Below are 27,109 nucleotides of genomic sequence, written 5' to 3'. Positions count from 1 at the left end.
TCATCCAGTATCCCGTACTCAGTATCCCGTACCTGCCTTCTCTCCATACCCTCTGATCCCCTTGGCCACAAGGGCCACATCTAACTCCCTCTTGAATATAGCCAATTAACTGGCCTCAACTACCCTCTGTGGCAAAGAGTTCCAGAGATTCACCACTCTCTGTGTGAAAAAACAGAGTATTGTGTCTACCATAGTTACAAAGCAGGTCAGAAGCTGGGATTATTGCAGTGAATGACTGTCCTCTTAACACTCCAAAGATCTTTCCACCATCTATCTACAGGGTACAAGTCTCTCATTTTAATTCAGTGCCATCAACTCTCACCATTCCGGACTAAGCAATCCATTTTACGGGTAAGCTATAGAAACATAGAAACATAGAAATTAGGTGCAGGAGTAGGCCATTCGGCCCTTCGAGCCTGCACCGCCATTCAATATGATCATGGCTGATCATCCAACTCAGTATCCCGTACCTGCCTTCTCTCCATACCCCCTGATCCCCTTAGCCACAAGGGCCACATCTAACTCCCCTCTTAAATATAGCCAATGAACTGGCCTCAACTACCCTCTGTGGCAGAGAGTTCCAGAGATTCACCACTCTCTGCGTGAAAAAAGTTCTTCTCATCTCGGTTTTAAAGGATTTCCCCTTTATCCTTAAGCTGTGACCCCTTGTCCTGGACTTCCCTAACATCGGGAATCAGTCTGGTGAACCGTCTCTGCACTCCCTCTATGGCAATAATGTCCTTCCTCAGATTTGGAGACCAAAACTGTACGCAATACTCCAGGTGTGGTCTCACCAAGACCCTGTACAACTGCAGTAGAACCTCTCTGCTCCTATACTCAAATCCTTTTGCAATGAAAGCTAACATACCATTCGCTTTCTTTACTGCCTGCTGCACCTGCATGCCTACCTTCAATGACTGGTGTACCATGACACCCAGGTCTCGCTGCATCTCCCCCTTTCCCAATCGGCCACCATTTAGATAATAGTCTGCTTTCCTATTTTTGCCACCAAAATGGATAACCTCACATTTATCCACATTATACTGCATCTGCCAAACATTTGCCCACTCACCCAGCCTATCCAAGTCACCCTGCAGTCTCCTAGCATCCTCCTCACAGCTAACACTGCCCCCCAGCTTAGTGTCATCCGCAAACTTGGAGATATTGCCTTCAATTCCCTCATCCAGATCATTAATATATATTGTAAAATAGCTGGGGTCCCAGTACTGAGCCTTGGGGTACCCCACTAGTCACTGCCTGCCATTGTGAAAAGGACCCGTTTACTCCTACTCTTTGCTTCCTGTTTGCCAGCCAGTTCTCTATCCACATCAATACTGAACCCCCAATGCCTTGTGCTTTAAGTTTGTATACTAATTTCTTATGTGGGACCTTGTCGAAAGCCTTCTGGAAGTCCAGATACACCACATCCACTGGTTCTCCCCTATCCACGCTACTAGTTACATCCTCGAAAAATTCTATAAGATTCGTCAGACATGATTTACCTTTCGTAAATCCATGCTGACTTTGTCCAATGATTTCACCACTTTCCAAATGTGCTGCTATCCCATCTTTAATAACTGACTCTAGCAGTTTCCCCCCTACCGATGTTAGACTAACTGGGCTGTAATTCCCCATTTTCTCTCTCCCTCCCTTCTTAAAAAGTGGGGTTACGTTTGCTACCCGCCAATCTTCAAGAACTACTCCAGAATCTAAAGAGTTTTGAAAGATTATTACTCATGCATCCACTATTTCTGCAGCTACTTCCTTAAGTACTCTGGGATGCAGCCTATCTGGCCCTGGGGATTTATCGGCCTTTAATCCATTCAATTTACCCAACACCCCTTCCCGGCTAACCTGGATTTCACTCAATTCCTCCAACTCCTTTGACCCGCGGTCCCCTGCTATTTCCGGCAAATTATTTATGTCTTCCTTAGTGAAGACGGAACCAAAGTAGTTATTCAATTGGTCCGCCATATCCTTGTTCCCCATGATCAACTCCCCTGTTTCTGACTGCAAGGGACCTACATTTGTTTTAACTAATCTCTTTCTTTTCACATATCTATAAAACTTTTGCAGTCAGTTTTTATGTTCCCTGCCAGTTTTTTTTCATATTCTATTTTTCCTTTCCTAATTAAGCCCTTTGTCCTCCTCTGCTGGTCTTTGAATTTCTCCCAGTCCTCCGGTATGCTGCTTTTTCTGGCTAATTTGTACGCTATGAACCAGAGAAACATTTCTGACAGCACCCGCATACTGTGCCTGCTGTACGAACCATCTACAAAGAGCACTGCAATTACTTGCCCAGGCTACTGCAATAACACCTTCAAAAACCCAAGGCGTCTACTTTCAGAAGGACCAGGGTAGCAGGTGCATGGGAACAGCACCACCAGCAGGTGGCACTCCAAGCTGCACACCATCATGACATGCAGAGTTATCGAAGGCCCTTCGTTGCTACTGGGTCTAAATCCTGGAAGTCCTACCCAGTAATGCCGTGAATGACCTTCATCAATAGGGCTGCGGCAGTCCAAGATGATAGCTCAATGCCACCTTCACCCCGACCTCGGATGAACACGGAGGGGAGGCTGGCTGGACTATGGTGCCATCCTCACCTTGGTGCCATTTATGTTATGTTGTGCCATGAACTTTCTGTGTTTGTGCTTTTTTTAAATTCAATTTCAATTTTATTTTTAATATGTTTTATTATTTATTTATTATTATTTTTTTTTTTTAATGATTTTTTTTTTATGATACTGCCTGTAAGGGAAATTCATTTCGTTGTCTCAAATTGAGACAATGACAATAAATTTGAATACAATACAATACAATACAATACAATACAATACAATCAAGGCAGTTGGGGATGGCCTTGCTCAGATGTTGAAAGTGAGTAAAAATACTCAGTCCAAAGCCATTGCGGTGGAAACAGTTTTGACGATGATAGAACAGGGAAGTCAACCACTCCCTATACTTCATAGCCTATTTTTATTTCCATGGACTCCAATGAAAATAGCTGCTGAGTTGATTCTACCCCAATTTATTTTATCTGAACCAGCAGGCAGGTAACCAACAATTGGTGGTTTCAGCTGCCTCGTTTGGATTGGGATATTGGGGCTAAGGGGATGAAGCAAGAGAGTGGAGTTATATGAAAGTTGATACAGGATTTCACTGAATGGTGTAACTGTTTGAGGAGCCAGAGAGCCAACACTATATCATTGCCGTCCTGCTTAGTGTCACTGTTTGTATCCACTCGTTATCTCCTTTTCCACAACCAACAATGGACCCTTGTGGGCTCCACCTTTTCTTGATCATCATTGCTGGCTTTGATTTGTTCTTTTCATACCTTTCATTCATTTGTTCTTTGTTACTTTTTCATATCTCTAGTTTCCCTCTCCCCTGACTCTCAGTCTGAAGAAGGGTCTTGACCTGAAACGTCACCTACTCCTTCTCTCCAGAGATGCTGCCTGACCTGATGAGTTACTCCAGCATTTTGTTTGGTGTAAACCAGCACCTGCAGTTACTTCCTACATTATTTCCTTTCACAAGACACAGGAAACTGCAGATGCTGGAATCTGAAGCAATAGACAATCTGCTGGAGGAACACAGCAGGTCATGCAGCATCTGTGGATGGAAATGAATGAATGCAGGGTTTTGACTTGAAATGTTGACCATTTCTTTCCATCTAGCGGTGCTTCTCAATGCGCCTCCAGTTCCTCCAGAAGATTGTTTAATGCTCCATTTCCTTTAAACTATCTTACAAGGCCAGCCTCTTCAGCAGTGTCTCTTCCCAGTACACAGCCAAGGAAGAGAACGGCTTCCACTTTCTGCAAACCAAATGTTGAGGTCCGAAGCTCATAACACAGCACCTGGGGTGTTGAACGGGTGGAGGGGTCCAGCCTGAGGGAAGATGATGTGCAATAGTGATATTAGACGGTGAGAGGCAGGAGATCAAGATGATAGAAGATTAGAGGGGGGCAGCCCAGCCACGATGAGTTAGTGCTTTCCTTAAGGAAGACCTACCCAAGGCAAACAGCTGCTGAATCTATGGCCTTGGATCGGCTTGGACGACTTACCTCTAAGCAGTAACATCGGAGGCCTGACAAGTTGTGAGACTGACCTGCATGAGTGACCTGCTCCGCCTGTGTGAGTTATAGAAGTGGCATCGGATGCCGTTGTGTATCTCTGGACTCTTCCCTGCATTATCACATCGGACACAACGCTGTACCAGAAGGAGAGTCATAGGCTTTGTAGAACTTACTGTGGTGCAATATTTTCCTTTATAATTTTTTTTAGTGGAAATTAAATGATGCTTCAGATGGAAACAATGCATCACACAATCAAGGCAAGGTACTCCGCACTCCTTGTTTGAGGTGGTTGAGCCTGTGGTCTTAATAGTTTGCCTGGGTTTCAGCAACTAAGTTACAGAGAAAGGTTGAACATGTTAGGGTGCAGTAGGTTAAGGGGGGGACTTGATAGAGGTATTTAAAATGATGAGAGGGATAGACAGAGTTGACGTGGATAAGCTTTTCCCACTGAGAGTAGGGAAGATTCAAACAAGGGGACATGATTTGAGAATTAAGGGACTGAAGTTTAGGGGTAACATGAGGGGGAACTTCTTTACTCAGAGAGTGGTAGCTGTGTGGAATGAGCTTCCAGTGAAGGTGGTGGAGGTAGGTTCGTTTTTATCATTTAAAAATAAATTGGATAGTTATATGGACGGGAAAGGAATGGAGGGTTATGGTCTGAGCGCAGGTATATGGGACTAGGGGAGAATATGTGTTCGGCACGGACTAGAAGGGTCGAGGTGGCCTGTTTCCGTGCTGTAATTGTTATATGGTTATATGGTTATCTTATGGCTGGGTGATCAATGTACAGCCTGAGCTTGGTGGGCCGAAGATCCTGTTTTCATGCTATAACTCTAAACTAAACCAAACTAGAGATTAGCCTACCTAGACTTTAAAAATAATCACTGCCTATCTTATCTCTGATTCTAAAGTCAGGGTGAGTTTAACATGCCTGATAATTATGATGTTCTCTGTGTGTTCTTGCAGTGGTGAAGTATCGGATTATCATCTGTACTGGCACAGTGAGTGGCAGTGGAACCGACGCCAATGTCTTTATTTGCCTGATAGGCTCACAGGGAGACACCGGAGACCGGGTGATGTATGACAGCAAGAATAATGTCAATAAATTTGAGAAAGGCAATGTGAGTACAATATATGCATTCATTCCAGCATGTTGCTGTACTAATGTATTCAGCCCGTAATGTAACCTGCTTATTCGATAAGATCATACCCTGAATCACCCAGTCTTAATATTTGTGCACCAATCACCCTGAGTCATGTCGCAGTTCCACATGGGTCAGCTGGCATATTCCTGCGCTGGTGCAGAGGTGGTGCAGCAATACAGTTGCTGCCAGAGATCCGGGTTTGATCCTGACTATGGGAGCTGTCACCCGCACCCCACCACAGGTACCATGTAATCCCGTGCTACCTGCTCCATGGTCGGATAGTCGGCGACTAAACCGTCTCCCCCACCTGGTTTGCCAGGTGAGGAGGGGCCTGTGGACCCCCAGCAGGACCAAAAACAAGACCTGTCAAAGGGCGGATGAGCTTCTAGCGAGCCAACGGCCATCCACACTTCAGTAGAAGTTGCGATCACTGTCGTACATGGCATTGTAAGGAATGATGATAAAGCACACACAGCATAATCCTGTACTTCCAGCGGCGGAAGTCTGGACAGAGATGTGTGGTGCGTCCGTCACTGTTCCCATTGGAAACCAGCACCACTGTGTTGTTAATGTTTTCAACGATGATGAATGAGTGCTGTCTGTACGGAGTTTGTACGGTCTCCCCGTGACATGCGTGCGTTTTCTCCGGAGCTACAGTTTCTGCCCACACTTCCAAAGATGCACAGGTTTGTAGGCTAATTGGCTTGGTATAAATATAAATTGTCCCTAGTGTGTGTAGGGTAGTGTTAGTGTGCGGGGATCGCTGGTCAGTGTAGGCTCGGTGGGCCGGAGTGCCTGTTTCCGCATTGAATCTCTAAACTACACTAAACTGGTGCCGAGCTCGGAGCTCCTCTGCAAGAGTTCACTAATGCAGAGGTTCCAAATGTCCTGAGAGGTTCTTTGGAAGGATCACTCTGATATTAGTGACTCCATGCATTTATCTTGCATTTATGCAGTGTCTCCAGCCTCAACTTACTGCAAATTCCAGCTGGGGAATCTGACTGTTGAATCTGTCAATTCCATTTATTTCAATGAAGAGTAATGGCTGCATGGGATAAAGAACATGGAACAGGAGCAGGCCCATCTGCCCACAATGTCCATGCCAAGTTAATCTAGTCTCCTCTGCCTATACATGATCTATACCCCTCCATGTGCCTATCTAAAAGGACATTGATATTTGATTAAAGCTAGCTTTTATAATTTTGAGTGTTTTAAATATTTATCTAGATCATAAATATTTTTTTAAGTTGGATGAAATAAATGATGTGATCAATGTTTATAGTTTTAGATGGTTCTGAGTGACAGAGACGCAGAAATTCCCATTGTTTGGTATATTTGACAGTGGGTTTAAGTAGAGGAACAAGGCAGAACAACCTGTCAAGGTGGCACGGTGGTTCAGCGGTAGAGTTGCTGGCTCACAGCGCCAGAGACCCGGGTTCATTCCTGATAATGGGTGCTGTCTGCATGGAGTTTGTACATTTGCCTTGTGACCACGTGGGTTGTCTCCAGGTGCTCCGGTTTCCTTCCACACGTACAGGTTTGTAGGTTAATTGGCTGCGGTAAAATTGTAAATTGTCCCTAGTGTGTAGGAAAGCTAGATCACTGGTCAGCGCAGACCTGATAGGCCAAAGGACCGTGCTTTATCTCTAAAGGCTGTTTACAGAGGAAGGACCAGCACAGTGTGGGAACTTGTTGACCAGGTCATGATGGAGTAACTCGGCGGGTCATGCAGCATCTCCCGAGAATGGGTAGGTGACGTTTCGTGTCAAGACTTTCTACAGACTGCTTTAACCCCGGATTATGTGTAGAAAGGAACTGCAGATGCTAGTATATACTGAAGATACACACAGAGTGCTGGAGTAATTCATTGGGTCAGGCAGCACCTTTGGAGAAAAGGGATGGTTGATGTTTTGGGTTCGGGAATGAAGAGTCACCCATCCTTTTTCTCCAGATTCGCTGCCCGACCCGCTGAGTTACCCCAGCTCTTTGTGTCTATCTCAATCCTGAGTTAGCCAGTCTCAATGATTGCCTTGTCTAAACATAAGAAGCTTCAACGTCTACCTGTGCTCCCTCTATCCAGGCGGATGAGTTTGTCATTGAGGCAGTAAGTGTGAAGAAAGTGGAGAGGGTGAGGATAGGACACGATGGGAGAGGCGGGAGCTGTGGCTGGTACCTGGACAAGGTGGTCGTGAAGGAAGAAGGAGCTCCGGAAACTCAAGCCGTGGAATTCCCATGTTACAGGTTATAACTCTTCACTGATGAATGATAATCATAATGATTGATAACTGATGATTTAACCAATGTATTACCATGAATAAATTCATATGTTCAAATAGACCATTTGGCCCATCAATTTAACTCCACCATTCAATCATGGCTGATCAATCTCTCACTCCTAAGCCCATTCTCCTGCCTTCCCCCGATACCCACACTAATCAATAAGTACGCGTTCAGTCATCTCTGCATGGATGTGTGTGTGTGTGGTGGATGTGTGTGTGTGTGTGTGTGTGAGTGTGTGTGTGTGTGCGAGTGTGTGTGTGTGTGTGTGTGTGTGTGTGTGTGTGGGTGTGTGTGTGTGTGTGTGCGGGTGTGTGTGTGTGTGTGTGTGTGTGTGTGTGTGTGTGTGGGTGTGTGTGTGTGTGTGTGTGTGTGTGTGTGCGGGTGTGTGTGTGTGTGTGTGTGTGTGTGTGTGCGCGTGTGTGTGTGTGTGTGTGTGTGTGTGTGTGCGCGTGTGTGTGTGTGTGTGTGTGCGTGTGTGTGTGCGCGTGTGTGGGGGGGGGTATGTGTGTGCGCGCGGGTCAGTGCGCGTGTGTGTGTGCGTGTGTGCGCTGTGTGTGTGCGCGTGTGTGTGCGTGTGTGTGTGTGTGTGTGCGTGGCGTGTGTGTGTGTGTGTTGTGGCTGTGTGTGTGTGTGTGTGTGTGTGTGTGCGCGCGCGCGTGTGTGCGTGTGTGTTTGGGTGTGTACTCATGTGTGCTCGTGTGTTCGTGTGTGCGTGTGTGCGTGTGTGTGCGTGCGTGTGTGTGTGCGTGTGTGTGTGTGTGCGTGTGTGTGTGCGCGCGTGTGTGCGTGTGTACGTGGGTATGTTCGTGTGTGCGTGTGTGCGTGGGTGTGTTCGTGTGTTCATGTGTGCGTGTGTGTGTGTGTTGTTCGTGTGTGCGTGGGTGCGTGTGCATGTGTGCTTGTGTGCGTGCGTGCGTGTGTGTTCATGTGTTCATGTGTTCGTGAGTGCGTGTGTGTGTGTGGGTGCGTGTGTGTTCGTGTGTTCGTGCGCGTGTGTGTGTGGGGGGTGGAGATGGAGGGCAGGGTGCAAGAGGAAAATGCATGAGCTAAAAGTAAGGTAATGAACATTCATTGTTTCGTTCATTTACCACCAGGTGGCTGGATAAGAGTGAGGACGATGGTCAAATTGTCCGTGAGCTGGTTCCGTCAGGAGATGCACAGATGCTGAAAAGTAAGTAAGGATTTGTTAGAATTTTTCGCATGAGGAACGCAAATCTAAATTAAAAGAACTCTCATTGTACGAGCAAGGAACCTACATTTAAAGGAATGGTATGATTTTTAAGTCAATTTTTTTTTAAGTCCTTTTATTCTGAGCCTGTGCCCTCCGTGGTTCTAGAATCTCCCTCTACAGGAAACATCCTCTCCACATCCGCTCTTTCCAGGCCTTTCAATGAGATCTCTCTTTTTGAACTCGAGCGAGTACAGGTCTGGATAGACACAACCAGCGTGTCCTGTTAGACTATGCAACATTTGTGAAGCAAATGTGCCTTTCTGATCTTTCTTTTCTAACCACAGCTCAAGTGCGCGGTACCTACTCACTGCCCAACTATATGTTCATGGAGAAAGGAAACATCAATATCACCACTGGACTGATGTTCAACAACTGTCTACTAAGAATGGGCAGATCACAGTTCAATGTTGGAGATAGACACAAAATGCTGGAGTAACTCAGCGGGACAGGCAGCATCTCTGGAGAGAAGGAATGGATGACGTTTCGGGTTGAGACCCTTATGCCCCTGTCCCATATAACCATATAACAATTACAGCACGGAAACATCTCGGCCCTACAAGTCAATGCCGAACAAATTTTATTTTTTTCCCCCTTAGTCCCACCTGCCTGCACTCGTACCATAACCCTCCATTCCCTTCTCATCCATATGCCTATCCAATTAATTTTTAAATGATACCAATGAACCTGCCTCCACCACTTCCACTGGGAGCTCATTCCACACCGCCACCACTCTCTGCGTAAAGAAGTTCCCCCTCATATTACCCCTAAACTTCTGTCCCTTAATTCTTAAGTCAGGTTCTCTTGTTTGAATCTTCCCTATCATCAACGGGAAAAAGCTTGTCCACATCAACTCTGTCTATCCCTCTCATCATTTTAAAGACCTCTACCAGTCCCCCCTTAACCTTCTGCGCTCCAGAGAATAAAGACCTAACTTATTCAACCTATGTCTGTAACCCTTGTTGAAACCCAGCAACATTCTAGTAAATCTCCTCTGTACTCTCTCTATTTTGTTGACATCCTTCCTATAATTGGGCGACCAAAATTGTACACCATACTCCATATTTGGTCTCACCAATGCCTACAATTTTAACATTACTCCCAGCTTCTATACTCAATGCTCTGATTTATAAAGGAAACCCATCTTTCTTTAACCACCCATGGATATGATGTCAAACACATCACTATGTCTCAGATAAAGTCAAATAGTATCTCAAAAAATGCTGTGAAAAAACTCAGCGGGACCGGCCAGCATGTCTGTGGAGAGATCCAAGAAATTTCCTGCGGTTTCCTACTTATTGTCCTGCCCTTAACCCCCACCCCTTGTATAACACCATAACAGCCTTCAATACAAGTCTATCTTTATTTTTTATTCCCCCAACCATGTCCACCTGCTTATTGTTGTCCCCTCCATCAACTTCTCATCCAGCCATGCCTATCCAATTAATTGTTTAACAATTTAATATGATACCAATGAACCTGCCCTCCACCCACTCTGGTCTCACCAAAAGTCAATTTTGTACCCCCTCCTTCCTAAACTTTGGCCCTTACCCAAGCTTCCTCTTACCAATCCCAAGGCTCAAAGGGAAAAGCTTGTATATCAACTCTGCTATCCCTCTCAAAAGCTTTCTTTACCCACCACGCAAACAGCAGACACCTTCCATGCGGTCCAGGAATATAGACCTGGGAAACTTATTCAAACCTATGTCTGTACTTAGGGGGTTAGTTGTTGGAAAACCAGGAAACCAATGGCAATTCACAGTATAAAGTCTCCTCTGTACTCCACTCCCGAAGGTCTAGATCCTATAATCAAGGGCGACCAAAATTGTACACCATACTCCAGATTTGGTCTCGGTTAAAACATCCACCTTGTACAATTGTTAACATACCATCCTATCTTATATACCAGGGGGGATCAATTTCCTATTTATATCTTCTCACTAAAAATCCAAAGCTTTCTTTACCACCTATCTATATGAGATTCACACTGTCAAGGAACTATGCACGGTTATACCCATATCCCTCTGTTCAACTGTATTCTTCAATTGCCTACCATTTACCATGTACGTCCTATTTTGATTTGTCCTGCCAAGGTGTAGCACCTCACATTTATCAGCATTAACCCCCTGTCCCACTTAGGAAACCTTTCTTTCTCTCACTTTCTCTACTTTCTTTATTTCTATCTTTCCTTAAAGCTTAAAAAATGAAGGGGTACAATAAATGTAATAAGATATATCTGGCTTGTACTACTGTAATTTACTGTACTTCTAATAAATAAAAATATTTTTAAAGAAAGGAAACCTGAACGGAAACCTCTGGAGACTTTGAGCCCCACCCAAGGTTTCCGTGTGGTTCCCGGAGGTTTTTGTCAGTCTCCCGACCTGCTTCCACTACCTGCAACCTCCGGCAACCACCTGCAACCTCCGGGAACCGCACGGAAACCTTGGGTGGGGAGCAAAGTCTCCAGAGGTTTCCGTTCAGGTTTCCTAAGTGGGACAGGGGGTTGGTTAGCCGTAGTTTAGGACAGAGATATGACTTCAAGTCAGCCGACTTGAAGCCGATCAAACTCCTGGTCAGAAGGCTAGATTTTAAGGAGTGTAGTGAGAGAGTAAGTAGGCTGAGAGGTTGTGGCAGCGGAAAACATGGCAGAGAAGTGAAAACTGGAGACGAACAGACGATTAGAATCGGTGCAATGCAGCAAAGGAGAGCCAAGGCAGAAGAGGGAATCAATATTACATGCAAAGAATTCAGAAACTGATGAACCAGGAGCCCGAGTAGGCTGCAATGTGATGGAAGGCAATTTGGTGATCAAAGAAAAGGAATCAGAAGCTCGGCACAGGGTTAAAGGATTGTGAGATTCCATCTCCCCCATTCATGACCGTGACCAGGGCAGTCGGCAACTATCCAATATTTGGTCTCAGATTTCCATTTGTAGTTTCAAGTTCAAACAAAGAGAATCTTGGTCATGCAATCTTTGTCCATCTTTGAACTGGTGCCAGGAGCTTATAAAGCATTTGAGATGAATCAGTGGTAAGGGAGGTTAATACAATGCGAGCTATAATTTTGAGGGGATTAGAATATAAAAACAAGGATGTGATGCTGAGACTTTATATGGTGCTGGTCAGACCGCATTTGGAGTATTCTTGGCCTCATATCTGAGGAAGGATGTGCTGGTGCTGGTGCTGGAGCGGGTCCAGAGGAGGTTTACGAGAATAATCCGAGGAATGATCGGGTTAACATATGATGGGCATTTGACAGCATTAGGCCTGTACTCGCTGGAGTTTAGAAGGATGAGGAGGGACCTGATTGAAACTTATCAAATAGTGAAAGGCCTGGATAGAGTGGATGTGGAGAGAATGTTTCCATTAGTGGGAGAGCCCAGGACCTGAGATCGTAGCCTCAGAATAAAAGGACGTACCTTTAGAAAGGAGATGAGGAGGAATTTCTTTAGTCAGAGGGTGGTGAATCTGTGGAATTCATTGCCACAGAAGGCTGCGGAGGCCAAGCCAATTAATATTTTGAAGGTTGAGGTTGATAGATTCTTGATTAGTAAAGGTGTCGGGGGTTATGGGGAGAAGGCAGGAGAATGGGGTTGTGAGAGAAAGACAGATCAGCCATGATGAATGAATGACAGAAGAGACTTGATGGGCTGAATGGCCTAATTCTGCTCTGATAACTTATGAACTTATGGCATGAGGTTGGGAGAAAGTCAGCACCAATGTCAGTCTTTATTTCTCTACAAACCTGGGGAGCTGTGAGCGATCTTTCATTTAGTTCTCCTCCTGTGGTGAACATTTCAGATATCCGGTACCATGTCATGGTGAAGACAGGGAATGTTTCTGGAGCCAGCAGCGATTCTAAAGTTCACATCAAACTATATGGAGAGAAGGGAGACACCAGCAAACAGTCACTGGTCACCTCTGACAACGACTTGGGAAATTATTTTGAACAAGGGCAGGTGGATGTCTTCATCATTGACACAATGGATATTGGAACAGTAAGTATATCTTAGTGAAGTGAGCTAATGTACAGTATAATGAAAATATATCCATTGAAGTTCAAAGTTATATCCATGTATCTCTACCTCTCTTCTACCTCTTCAGGTAGAAGTCAATTACTCTATGGAAGTTCTCTTTAAATTATCGTTGGCTTTGTCAGTGAACAAGCGCTCAGTCAATTTTACAAGATATTTCACCCCGCTGTGATAATACAGACACCAAAATATTTATTTGAGCGGAGTTAATATGGTAGACGGATCCTTCATCGTGCAAGTTCATGATGTGTTTGATTGATGAGAATTTCTAGTCTGTGTCTTAAAAACACACCATGAGAAGTTAAAGATCCAACAATGACAATGCTTAACTATCAAACGTTCTTCCTCATCTATATCTTCACAGAAAGCAATGAACGGAAGTTATAAACAAAAAGGATCAAATTACTTCATTTTTTTAAATGAACTTTCAACTCCCAAGGACAATTTTAATTCTGGGCAGTTGCAATTGAATTGCAGTCAAAAGAAAAAAATAATTGCCCAAAAAAAGACATTAGTCCATAAATATGCACTTGGAAAAACAAGTCCATGATAGTGCAAGAAGTAATCCGTGATGTGCTGTTGCTGAGATATGATTAGGGCTCTGCGTCAGTTCAAGAACTTGATATTTAGTCATAGTCATAGAGTAATACAGCGTGGAAACAGGCCCTTCGGCCCAACTCGCCCACACCGGCCAACAATGTCCCAGCTACCCTAGTCCCACTTGCCTGCGCTTGGTCCATAACTCTCCAAACCTGTCCTATCCATGTACCTGTCCAACTGCTTCTTAAACGCTGAGATAGTCCCAGCCTCAACTACCTCCTCTGGCAGCTTGTTCCATACACCCACCACCCTCTGTGTGAAAAAGTTATCTCTCGGATTCCCATTAAATCTTTTCTGCTTCATCTTGAACCTATGTCCTCTGGTCCTCAATTCCCCTACTCTGGGTAAAATACTCTGTGCATCTACCCGATCTAGTCCACTCATGATCTTATACACCAAAAAAAGATCACCCTTTACCTCCTACGCTCCATGGAATAGAGACCCAGCCTACTCAACCTCTCCCTATAGCTCACACCCTCTAGTCCTGGCAACATCCTTGTAAATCTTTTCTCAACCCTTTCAAGCTTGACAATATCTTTCCTATAACATGATGCCCAGAACTGAACACAATCTTCTGAATGCGGTCTCACCACGGTCTTATGCAACTGCAATATGATCTCCCAACTTCTTTACTCAATACACTGACTGATGAAGGCCAACGTGCCAAAGACCTTTTTGACCACCTTATTGTTGGACGGTATCTGTTTCTGAATCTGGTGCTATTGGACTTGAATGAATGTACGAATGAATGCATGATGAATGAATGAATGAATGAATGAATGATTGAATGAATGAATGATGAATGAATGAATGATTGAATGCATGATGAATGAATGAATGAATGAATGCATGATGAATGAATGAATGAATGATGAATGAATGAATGAATGAATGAATGAATGATTGAATGAATGAATGAATGAATGGTTGAATGAATGAATGAATGAATGAATTGAATGAATGAATGAATGGATGAATGAATGAATGAATGAATTGAATGAATGAATGAATGAATGAATGAATGAATGAATGATTGAATGAATGTATGAATGTATGATTGATTGAGTGAATGAGTGAATGAATGCATGAGTGATTGAATGGATGAATGAGTGATTGAATTAATGTTTGAATGAATGAATGATTGAATGCATGAATGAATGAATGCATGGTGTTTTGGGTTTTTTTTCTTGTTGTATGATTGCAGAAACCAAATTTTGTTTGAACTTCATTTGAGGTTCAAATGACAATAAATGGTATTATATTGAATGAATGAGTGAATGAGTGAAAGAATGATTGAATGCTTTATTGTCACATGTGATGAGTCACGGTGATGTTCATTGTTTTGCATACCCAAAGTATGTTAAGAATCACCACATAAATGGCGTTGACAACGTTACAAAGTATCCCAGGGCAGGTCCTCCTTGTTCGCCCCCCCCTCCCCCACTTCATCCATCTGTATCTCCTGCCTGGCGATAGCAGCAATATAACAGCTTGGCCCAGATGATGGGTATCCTTGATGATGCTGTCTACCTGAGGCAGCACCTCGTGTGGATGATTAAGATAGTAGGGAGGGTCACAGACTCATACAGCGTGGAAACAGACCCTTCAGCCCAACCTGCCCACTCCCACCAACATGTCCCATCCACACTAGTCCAACCTGCCTGCGCTTGGTCCATATTCCTCTAAACCTGTCCTATCCATGTACCTGTCTATGACCATGACCATGACGGACCAGGCTGAGTCCACTACTCCCTGCAGCTTCTTGCATTCTTATGCATTGGAATTGTCACACCAGCCCATGATGCAACCAGTCAAGATACTTTCTATATAGATTGGTACATACATTGGTAAATGTATAATTATGTTAGTAGTAATTAACATACACTAACATACACCAGTATTTCTACCAGGATGAGAATTCCTAATGCATATAAAAACATTTTGAACAAGTATATTCTTCAGACTTTGTGTAGCGTTTACATGTTCTCCCAGTGACTATGTGGGTTTCCTCCAGGTGCTCCAGTTTCCTCCCATAACCTAAAAATGTGTAGGTCGATAGAGTAATTGTCATTGTAGATTGTACCTAATAAATAATAAATAAGTGGCAGATTCTGGGATGTGGGTGCGGAGATGATGGAAATAATAAAGTGGATTGAGGCAAGATGAATGTAAAGATGGGTAGTTGATGGTTGGTGTGGTCTCTGTGCCTTTTCCGTGCTGTATCGCTCTCTGACTCTATGAAATAGTAACACACCTCGCGTCACCATTGCCAGGATCAGTGCATGGTGACCAAATCTCAATCTCTCTACTTTTTGCACTTGAATGTGTGTAAAGTTGTTCAAAGAATTGATATTCTAACATCTTCTTGTCCCAAGCTGAAACGCCTGCTGATCGGACATGACAACGTCGGCCTGCGAGCTGGCTGGTTCCTGGACAATGTTCAGATCAGGGTTCCAGCACACGGGAAGGAATACATGTTCCCTGCTCATCGATGGCTGTGCAGGGATGAGTCAGATGGCAAGACTGAGATCGAAATATATCCCAGTGAGATCACAGAGATTGAGAAACGTAAGCACACAAACTAGGTAAAGCTTTGAAATGAAGATTCTCACCTAGGTTGTCTTCAAAGAAAATGTCTGAAGATCCATGGTCATCGAGACATAGAGTGAGACCAAGTGGAAACAATCCCTTCAGCCCAACTAGCCCACATGTCCCAGCTGCATTAGTCCCACCATCAGTCTGAAGAAGGGTTTCAGCCCGAAACGTTGCATATTTCCTTCGCTCCATAGATGCTGCTGCATCCGCTGAGTTTCTCCAGCATTGTTGTGTACCTGGGATTTTCCAGCATCTGCAGTTCCTTCTTAAACACTAGTCCCACCTGCCTGCTTTTGGTCCCTATCCCTCCAAACCTGTCCTATCCATGTATCTGTCTAACTGTTTCTTAAATGGTGGCGCAATGGTAGAGTTGCTGCCTTATAGTGAATAAGCTGGAGACCCGGGTGCTGTCTGTACGGAGTTAGTACGTTCTCCCCGTGACATGCGTGGGTTGGCTACGAGATATGTAGGTATGTAGATAAATTGGCTTGGTAAAATGTTAAAATTGTCCCTAGTGGGTATAGGATAGTGTTAATGTGCGGGGATCGCTGGTCGGCGCAGACCCGGTGGGCCGAAAGGGCCTACTTCCACGCTGTATCTTTGAAACTAAAACTAAAAAAAACATAATTAATATTATGTCACAGTGGTACACAAAAGTGCTGGTGAAACTCAGCGGGTGCGGCAGCATCTATGGAGCGAAGGAGATAGACAACGTTTCGGGTCGAAACCCTTCTTCAGACAGACAGTGGCGCAGCTGGTAGAGCTGCTGCCTCACAGCGCCACAGACCCGGGTTTGATCCTGACCTTGGGTGCTCTCTGTGTGTAGTTTGCACGTTCTCCTTGTGACCACGTGGCTTTCCCACGTCCCTCCCATATCCCAAAGACGTGTGGGTTTGTAGGTTAATTACCTTCCGTAAATTGTCCCCAATGTGTAGGGAATGTGTGTGAAAGTGAGATAACATAGAAATATTGTGAATGGGTGATTAATGGTCGTTGTCGATTATTGATGGGTCTAAAGACCTGTTTCTATGCTGTATTTCTAAACTAAACTAAAGTAAATTAAACTGAGGGACTCATGCGTTACACATCGTTTCCCAAATTCCTGATGCTATTACATCCACTATGATCTAAACAATTCCAGAAATTCCCTCTGCGATCCCTCACAAGGATATTCATAGAAACATAGAAGTAGGCCACTCGGCCCCTCGAGCCAGCACCGCCATTCAATATGATCATGGCTGATCAACTAAAATCAGTATCCCTTGATTCCGTTAGCACAATGAGCTAAACCTAACTCTCTCTTGAAAACACCGGCGAATTGGCCTCCACTGCCTTCTGTGGCAGAGAATTCCACAGATTCACAACTTTCTGGGTGAAAAAGTTTTTCCACATCTCAGTCCTAAATGGTCTACCCCTTATTCTTAAACTGTGACTCTTGGTTCTGGACTCCCCCAACATCGGGAACATTTTTCCTGTATCTAGCCTGTCCTATTCTTTAAGAATTTTATATGTTTTTCCTCTCATCCTTCTATATTCCAGTGAATACAAGTCCAGTCGACCCATTCTTTCATCATATGTCAGTCCCGCCATCCTGGGAATTAACCTGGTAAACCTACGCTGCATTCCCTCAATAGCAATAATGTCCTTCCTCAAATTAGGAGACCAAAATTGTGCACAATACTCTAGATGCAGTCTCACCAAGGCCCTGTACAACAGCAGTAGGACCTCCTTGCTCCTAAGCTCCTATACACGTAATGAAGGCCAACGCGCCTTTAGCTTTCTTCACTGCCTGCTGTACCTGCAGGCTTACTTTCAGTGACTGAATTACAAGGACACCAAGGTCGCGATGCGCCTCCCCTTTTCCTAATCTGACACCATTCAGATAATAATCTGCCGCCTTGTTAAAAAATGGATAACCTCACATTTATCCACATTATACTGCATCTGCCATGCATCTGCCCACTCTCCCAACCTGTCCAAGTCACCATGCAACCTCATAGCATCCTCATGGCAGCTCACACTGCCACCCAGCTTTGTGTCATCTGCAAACTTGGAGATGTTACATTTAATTCCCTTGTTTAAATCATTAATATATATTGTAAATAGCTGGTGTCCCAGCACCGAGCCTTGCAGCACCCTACTAGTCACTGCCTGCCATTCTGAAAATGGCCCGTTAATTCCTACTCTTTGCTTCCTGTCTGCCAACCAATTCTCTATCCACGTCAATACCCTACCCCCAAGACCATTTGCTCAAATTTTGCACACTGATCTCATGTGGGACCTTGTCAAAGGCTTTATGAAAGTTCAGATACGCCACATCCACTGGCTGTCCCTTATCCATTCTACTTGTTACATCCTCAAAGAATTCCAGAAGATAATGGTGGCCGACTAGGAAAAGGGGAGATGCAGCGAGACCTGGGTGTTATGGTACACCAGTCATTGAAAGTAGGCATGCAGGTGCAGCAGGCAGTGAAGAAAGCGAATGGTATGTTAGCTTTCATAGCAAAAGGATTTGAGTATAGGAGCAGGGAGGTTCTACTGCAGATGTACAGGGTCTTGGTGAGACCACACCTGGAGTATTGCGTACAAATTTGGTCTCCAAATCTGAGGAAGGACATTATTGCCATAGAGGGAGTGCAGAGAAGGTTCACCAGACTGATTCCTGGGATATCAGGACTTTCATATGAAGAAAGACTGGATAGACTAGGTTTATACTCTCCAGAATTTAGGAGATTGAGAGGGGATTTTATAGAAACTTACAAAATTCTTAAGGGGTTGGACAGGCTAGATGCAGGAAGATTGTTCCCGATGTTGGGGAAGTCCAGGACAAGGGGTCACAGCTTAAGGATAAGGGGGAAATCCTTTAAAACCGAGATGCAAAGAACTTTTTTCACACAGAGAGTGGTGAATCTCTGGAACTCTCTGCCACAGAGGGTAGTTGAGGCCAGTTCATTGGCTATATTTAAGAGGGAGTTAGATGTGGCCCTTGTGGCTAAGGGGATCAGAGGGTATGGAGAGAAGGCAGGTACGGAATACTGAGTTGGATGATCAGCCATGATCATATTGAATGGCGGTGCAGGCTCGAAGGGCCGAATGGCCTACTCCTGCACCTAATTTCTATGTTTCTATGATTTCCCCTTCATAAATCCATGCTGACTTTGAATGATCCTGTCACTGCTTTCCAAATGCGTTGCTATAACATCTTTAATGATCAACTCGAGCATCTTCCCCACTACCGATGTACTGTAAGACAAATAGGCCTGTCCCACTTAGGTGATTTTTCAGCGGACTGCAGGCGACTGTCAAGTTGCCGGCAGTCACCTGAAAAACCGGCAACTGGAACGGCGACAGTCAGAGTGGAACACACATACACACACACACATCGCTTCTTTCACCAGCCGTAATGCAAGTGGGGGACATAGTGAGCGGAGGGAGCGCTGTCTAAAAAATTCACACGTTGCAAAGCCAAGATGATACAGACATACACCGCGATGAACAGGAAAGTTGGCACTGTAAAAAGACCGTTAAAGCACAGTGTACGGTAAGTCCTTTAAAAGAGGGGGGGGGGGGAGAAGGGGAGAGAAGGAGTGGAGACAACTTTTAAAAAGCCAGAGATACACGGCTGTGAAGTTCGGCGGACATTTAACATCGGTCTGTTATCCTTGTTTCTGAAAACTACTACTTACCTTTTTTTTTCCCAATGAAATTCACCAGTCAGCACCGGCTACAACCTACGCCAACCTCCGAAAACCTTCGACTTCCTGTCAACCCATTAGGACTTCCTGGCAACCCACCTACAGCTCAAGAATTCTCGCTACTCTCCATGGCGGCTTCATTCTCGTTGCTGCTAATTTTTCAACATGTTGAAAAACTCGCGGCGTCCATAATGAGGCCGCGACTAGTTCCTAGAATGCTACGGGCGGCCCGATATTCAGGCCCTCTCGCCGGGAAATTCACGTTGGCCACTTTCCACCGGGGTCCGCGGCTCCCGATGTCCACAGGCCGCGCTGGGCGGAGATTCGCGCTGGCGAGCCCCGGCAATAGGTCCCAGGACTCCACGATGTTGAGGTCAGCGCCGCCCGCGTTAGGAGCTCTGCACCCACAGCTCCGCGATGTTGGAGCAGCGGCCCAACACTCTGGAGATCCAAGTTGTGATCCCCGGAAGGCCTCACCCGCTCCGCGATGTTTCCAGCGCCTCGCCGCCGTTAATAGCCGCATCCTCGCCAGGAAACGACTGAAGGACGGTTTCCCCCTTACCCTACCCGCTTCCCCCCACATAAAATACCGAAAAAACTAAAAAACTAAAAAAACACACTCTAAACATAACAAATTTAAAAAAGACAGCCAGACCGTGGGGGCAAGCAGCTAGCAACAGCGCCACCGGATGGAGATAGGAGGAGGAGTGGGAGGAGATTAAAGAAGTTTCCCCCCCTCCCGCACCCCCCACATAATACAAAATTAAAGATACACTAAAACATACAAATAAAACTGACTAAAAATAAACAAACATAGAAAGGGACAAGACAGGCTGTTGGCGAGGCTGCCATGTACAGCGCCACCCGGTGGTCTTTCATTTACATGAAATTGTCCTGCAATCAATCAAATGTCTTGTGTTCTGTCTTGGTTATAATTTAGTGATTTTGGATCAGACATATGTACTATTGGATGAAACATTTAGTGAGTTATGCTCAAGGGGATTATGCAAAATAGATGGGTGAAGATGATCTCAATTTTATGGATTCCACAGAATGAGTCAGAAATATGTTTGCATCATTTATTTCCTGAGAGAATTATCTAAAAAACGATTTGATGCAAGATCAAAATGGCACACTCAAAATGATCACAATCAAACTTGTTCAGTGCTAGCCTCACAGCCCCATCAATCCCATTTCTATTATGGCTCTGCTGCTGTCTATGTGGAGTTTGCACATTCTTTCCGTGACCACATGGGTTTCCCCCAGATGGTCCAGTTTCCTTCCATGTCCTCACCTGGTGGGTTAATTGGCAACTTTAGTGTTTAGGTTTACTATTGTCACATGTACTGAGGCACAGTGAGAAGCTTTAGTTTCCATGCTATCCAATCGAATCAAATAATACTGTACATAAATACAGTAATCAAACTAAATTACAATAGATAAAGCAAAGGGGAAGGACAGAGTGCAGAATACAGCAATACTGCAATGGTTCCATAGACAACGTCCAATGTCTGCAATGGGGTGGAGATGATTTGGACAGTATCCTAGTCTATGGAGTATCCATTCAGAAGCATGATAAACGTGAGAAAGAAGCTGTTCCTGAGAAACGTGGAGCATACATTGAAGCTTCTGTACCATTTTGCCCAATGGGCATAGGAATGACTGGGATGGGACAAGTCTTTGATTATGCTGGCTACTCTTCCAAGGCCATGCGAAGAGTAGATGGAGTCAGTGATGGGATGTCTGATCTGTGTGATGGATTGGTCTCCATCCCCCACTCACTGCAATTTCTTGCAGTCTTGCGCAAAGCTATTCCCAAACGATGTAACCCAAACTAAGCGGCGTATAGTTTCTATTAGCAGTAAATGGTGTGCACCTGAGAGAGATTGGGCTATTGAGAAATAGTTGGTGGAATGGGTATTTTTCTGCAAGCCAGCATAACCACAATGGGGCAAATTGGCATCTGTAATGTCATATAAGAAACTATGAGGGGATATAAATGAGAAAATTGTGGTGCAGCTACATCATAGCGACGTGCAGCAAAATCAGTGGATTTACCCCCTTGTCGTACATTATTAAGGGCTGTCTTGCCATGCACTCTTTAGTCCAATTCAGTATGGACCATTAGTGTGTCTTATTCCAATTCACTTGTGTCTCTGGCCAGTGATCAACTATGAAGTGGAGGTACGCACAGGTGATGTCGCTGGAGCTGGCACTGACGCTGAAGTCTTCATCCAGATTTACGGAAAATTAGGAAAAACGGAAGTAATCCGCCTCCAAAGCCGCTCGAACAACTTTGTCCGAAGAGAAACAGAAATGTTTAAGGTAGGCTTGGCTACAGACAAGGCTGAAGGACAGTTACTGGAGGAGGTTTTTCGAGTGGGGAGGAAAGTGTGGATATTAAGTCAAGCAGGACTAGGACCTGCGACTTGAAGCTCATTATCATCAATATGATATTGTTGCATGCTCTTCCTATTCAGAAGGAGTAAGCAGCTGCAAATAAAGATGGTACTGGAGGCACTACTATATAGTTTACAGCAATTTTCAAACGTAGTGTCTTAAATCATCCCAGAACCTGTTTGTAGGAAGCCTAACGAGACACGCATGTGAAGCCTAAGTCTTATGTAGCATCATGAGACACACATGGCACATGCATTTCATATGAGCATAGAATGGTAGCAGAAAAAAATGTTAACTGCCTTATGTCCATGCTGGATCCATGCATGAATCCTCTCCCATAGCCGTAGATTTATTTTTCTTTCAGATATTGATCTAATTCCCTTCCAGAAAGCCATAACCAAATCCACCTCCATTGTCAAATGTTATATTTCCAATGCTAACCTTTGGTTGTGAATAATAATAATAATTATTATTATTTATTTATAGAGCACTTTAAAAACAAACATAGCTGCAACAAAGTGCTGTACATCACTAATCATTGACAAAAAGTTAATACACACCAAAAATAACAATCAAAAGAAATAGTAGGAAAAGACATGTAAAATAAAGAAACATCAAAAACACCAAAAACAGAAGCAAAGCGTCAGGCATGGTCAAAAGCCAGGGAGTACAAATGTGTCTTAACACTGGATTTGAAGATGGACAGAGAGGGGGCCTGTCTGATGTGCAACGGCAGGGTGTTCCAGAGTGCCGGGGCAGCAACAGAGAAGGCTCTATCCCCTCTGAGCCTCCGACTAGACCTCGGTACCTCCAGGAGCAGCTGACTAGCTGACCTGAGGGACCGGGCAGGAGCATATGGGTGGAGCAGCTCAGAGAGGTAAGGCGGCAAGTGAAGAAACATTTCCCCACCCATTGCCTTTGATCCTTTCACAAATCACTTAAACACAGGAGAGCTTGACTCTGACTGATGGTATATGGAAATTTTGGGGGGAAAAGCAAGAACAAATGAAAAGACCCAAGATTGGTACAGTGAGAAGCAGAAAACAGGAGATTTTACTTCGGAGTCACGTGAGTGACTTCGTGAAGAACCCCGCTTCCACGCATGCGTGTCATATCGCTACACGCATTGCAACGAGTCACACAGGGGGGAACGGCGTTCCCCAAGCGGGAGAATTTGAAAGTCGGGAACAGCAGGTAAGAGACTCTGCGTTCCTTTTTTACTACTTACCTTTAGGTGGCTGCGGAAAGCCGGCGGGGAGACCCGTGGAGGGCGAGCAGCCAGCAGCAGCAACAGCACGAGTTTCCCTGGAGGGGAACAACCTGAGCCCGACTTTGCTCCCGCACCGGCAAAATTCACCTCTCGGCCGGGCGGGAAGCAAAGTAAAAAAGGTCCCTATGCCAGTCTCAAACGAGACTGGCTTGGGAGCAGTCGGTAGCAGCCAGCGCAGAGGCTGCGGGACAGACAGCTCGGACCAGCGAGTGCAGCGGCACTGATGGAGTCGGAACGGGACGTTCGGGCTGAAAACCTTCTTCAAAAGGTAAGGCCCAGGGTCCAGGGGATCCATAGGTACAGCCGGGGTTACCGGCTGCGGAACTGCCGCGAAGGACCAGGCCCGTGAACACCGGGGTCGGTCCAAGCGGCTCGAACCCGACACAGGGAACGACGGTCACCGGCGGGAGAAGGAAAGTCGGGAACAGCAGGTAAGAGACCCTGCGTTTCCTTCAACTTACCTTCTAGGTGCAGACATGGACCAGGTCCATGTAAGGCCGGCGGGAGAACCACGGAGGAGCGGCAGCGGCAGCGGCAGCAGCAGTGGGAGCCGGCAGCTGCAGCAGCACTAACAGCTGCAGGAGCACAGACAGCGGCAGCAGCACAGGCAGCGGCAGCAGCACAGGCAGCAGCAGTGACAGCTGGCACTTCGTGAGGAGCTGGCAACGGCAGGAGCAGCATGGGCACATCGATTCCCGGAGAGGGAAAAACACCTGTGCCCAACTTCGCTCCAGCATGGTGAGAAAGTTCATTTCTCGACAGCAAAGGACTTCGCAGTTGACTGGCTGCAATCTACTACAAGGGACCAGTATGTGAGTACCAGGGTCAGTCCCATCGGGGTTTTAGTTACAATAATCGCTTCTTGGCTTTTTGGCTAAGATCAAGTGTAGTATCTGTTCTTATCAGTTTAATATCTGATACACCCCTTATCTACGGACCATATATATTAAATAAAAACTATAGTAGCTGTTATCATCAGTTTTAATGTCTTATATGTCCCTTAGCTAAGGACCATATAAGTAGGAGTGCCCAGAATTGAGGGCATTAGAGTGGGGTTGGCCGGCTGCAACGACCACTAGGGACCAGTACCGTCAGTACGGGGGTGGGTCCCAGGGGTCTAAGATAAAGGAGCAGCCAGGAGTGCTGAGAGCGTTGAAGCCGGGTTAAAGAAATAGATGGAAGCAGCTGTGCCAGTTATCCCCCTCACCGGCCATATCCACTTCGCGGAAGGAAGGACAAAACTGGAGGAGGAGGACCGTGGAGCCAGCGGCACTTGGATCAACCGTAGTGGGATCAGCTGTGCCCGATGTCGGCCCCGCACCGGCCAGATCCATGTGACCGAGCGGTAGGCTAGACACAAATTAAACAAGGTAGTGGACTCAGAAGGGTCCGACTTTGCATATAACCGCCGGCAACCAGCGCCCGAGAGGGCTGGAGCGGGAAGAAGCGGTGTATGGAGCCTTGCTCCAACGTGATAAAACCACAGCAGTACCTCTTTGAGGGCTGCACAATGCTTCTACCCCATCAGAGGGGAGCACTGTGGGTCAGTTCTGGGTTGACTTGCAAGAGGGGTCCGCAGAACAAAAGACAAGTGGGCAGCAGTTAAGCCCACATGGGTACCCCGTGCGGGACCCTAGAGATCTCTAACTCTATAAAAAAGAGTAGGCAGGACCCTGATGGGCCAGAGCCTGGTAATACAGCGTCCCATGATCCTAACACAGCAGGGACTCTGCTGGACATGGTGGCTGATTACTTTAACCAAGTCAAACATGGGTAGACTTGGATCCAGGATGGCAATAGTATTACTATATGTCTGGCCACAAACGTCAACAGGGAAAAAATTTACAAACACTGGCCAGACATCTGCCACCTGGCAACGGTGAGGCATTACAGGTGCCCAGTGTAAACCAATGCATTTGGCAGCATATGGACGAACATCAGGAACCAGGACCTCAAGATCCAGAGAACCTTCAAGGGATTGACGGAAGGCATCATAGCATACACCCGCACCCTGGACTAAACGTAGGTAACCAAAGACCATCAAGACGCACTAGATCTGTTTAATAATATGCAATATGACCTGAACTACAAGTGGAAGGCGACCATTCAGCCAGCACTAGGACCCCAAAAATGCTACCATTTGCAAACAAAGAACCGTGTGTGGACTAAGCCAAGACACTGGGGCTCATTAAGGCCAGCGCAAGGGCCTATTTTGGAGCATGATACCAGCCACAGGCAAGGCCATAAAAAATGTGGCTCATACCAGTAGCAGTGTCAGAAATCAATATAACCTGCAGGATCCGTTTTAGGGTATGGCCAGGGCGGCCACCCTGGAAGATGCGGAAGCCTAAACCTCCCACACAACCCCGAACAAGAAATATTAAACCAGAACCTTATTTTCTTCTGTTAAAATAGGGACCTACGAGGGTAGGGGAGGTTGCAACACTACAGTTATGTATGGTATATATAATCACTACAGATTCATATAATCTCAGCAGTATTCAGGGTTATCTGATAGGGTTTTTTCTCATCCCAATAACCACAGTACATCATACACCAGAAGGGCATTTTGTCCTTACATAAACCAAACAATCTAAAACCCACATGGTGCTACAAGATTTGTACACGAAAGATTGGATTGAACATATTTATTAAAATAAAATAGAGTAGGGTTGCAGGATTATCATTGATTTAACCCTAAACACATTTGTTCTAGATATTCATTTTAAGATGGATGCTCTTATTATTGATAAAGACTTGGTGTCAGTTACGGGTTTCTATATGGCAGGCATTGACTCAATAGAGGAACTTTGGCAATATAGAGCTTACAAAAGGGGCAATCATTAGCCCCAATATTATGTACTAAAATTCGTAAACCAGCTTGGCATTGTTATGTAAATAAGCCATAGGGTGTGAGGTTTTCCCCCCCTTCGGACCCATCAATGGGGTACTAGGGAAAATTCAACCACACTCGGCATCTGGAATTTTCAGAATACCCGACTGACCTTCTCAATCATGGTTTTCAGTCTTACAGGGGATGGTGTTAGAACCATGTTCCCTATGAACATTGCCAAAAAAAAAAAAAAAAAAAAAAAAAAAAAAAAAAAAAAAAAAAAAAAAAAAAAAAAAAAATTGATTTATCCAGTGACTGGAGACTCCATGCCATAACACTATGGATTTATTGATTTGTAGAGTCTAACAGACCCACTACACTGTCAGACAGGACGATGAATCTCATCTCATCTGCACTAAGACTGTCAACACGGAAGCAGTACCTTGGACACATCAAGAAATGGGGCATATACTGCTTGGACAACAATCTCGACCAAAAGGCCAAAAACATTCTGGCCGTATTGGGATTTTTAACAAGCCTCCATTAGGATAATCGATGGAGCTACAGTGCCATTAATAGTGCCACAAGTGCACTCTCCAATTACCTATCACAAGGATCGGAACGGCACGCGGTGGGAGCGCACCCCTGGTAAGCAAACCAGGTACTCCGAAATCTGGGACGTGGGTGTCGTTTTCTCAACATGCTGAGGAGCTTGTAGCTCATAACAGCGTTGTCACTTCAGTAACAGACCAGGAAGATGGTTATGCTCATGGTGTTATTTACCGCACAACAAGTCCAGCCATTAAGCAAACAGAGCCTGGACTCCCTGATCATCTCACCGAGAAACTGGTGTTGTCATACAGGATTTAATAAAAGAAAACAGATCGGGTTCCTCGGGTCTAGGGTTTGATTTTATGGTACACCCATATGGCAAACGACTGTGTATAACAA

At 45.2% G+C, this 27,109-nt stretch overlaps 1 protein-coding gene and 1 pseudogene across 1 annotated transcript in view; both read left to right on the top strand.

The window, feature by feature from the left end:
* Window positions 1–27,109, top strand: part of loxhd1a (lipoxygenase homology PLAT domains 1a) — a 207,014-nt gene that overhangs the window by 114,442 nt on the left and 65,463 nt on the right. The window contains exons 20-25 of the mRNA XM_055648000.1: window positions 5,046–5,200; window positions 7,305–7,465; window positions 8,599–8,675; window positions 12,533–12,729; window positions 15,741–15,933; window positions 21,820–21,980. Coding sequence (XP_055503975.1) covers window positions 5,046–5,200; window positions 7,305–7,465; window positions 8,599–8,675; window positions 12,533–12,729; window positions 15,741–15,933; window positions 21,820–21,980 — 944 coding nt within the window. The remainder of the gene's footprint in view (window positions 1–5,045; window positions 5,201–7,304; window positions 7,466–8,598; window positions 8,676–12,532; window positions 12,730–15,740; window positions 15,934–21,819; window positions 21,981–27,109) is intronic.
* Window positions 24,180–24,287, top strand: LOC129705099 (U2 spliceosomal RNA; annotated as a pseudogene).

Source organism: Leucoraja erinacea, chromosome 1, assembly GCF_028641065.1.
Source record: "Leucoraja erinacea ecotype New England chromosome 1, Leri_hhj_1, whole genome shotgun sequence".
NCBI lineage: Eukaryota > Metazoa > Chordata > Chondrichthyes > Rajiformes > Rajidae > Leucoraja > Leucoraja erinaceus.
This window is presented reverse-complemented; position numbering and strand designations above follow the sequence as displayed.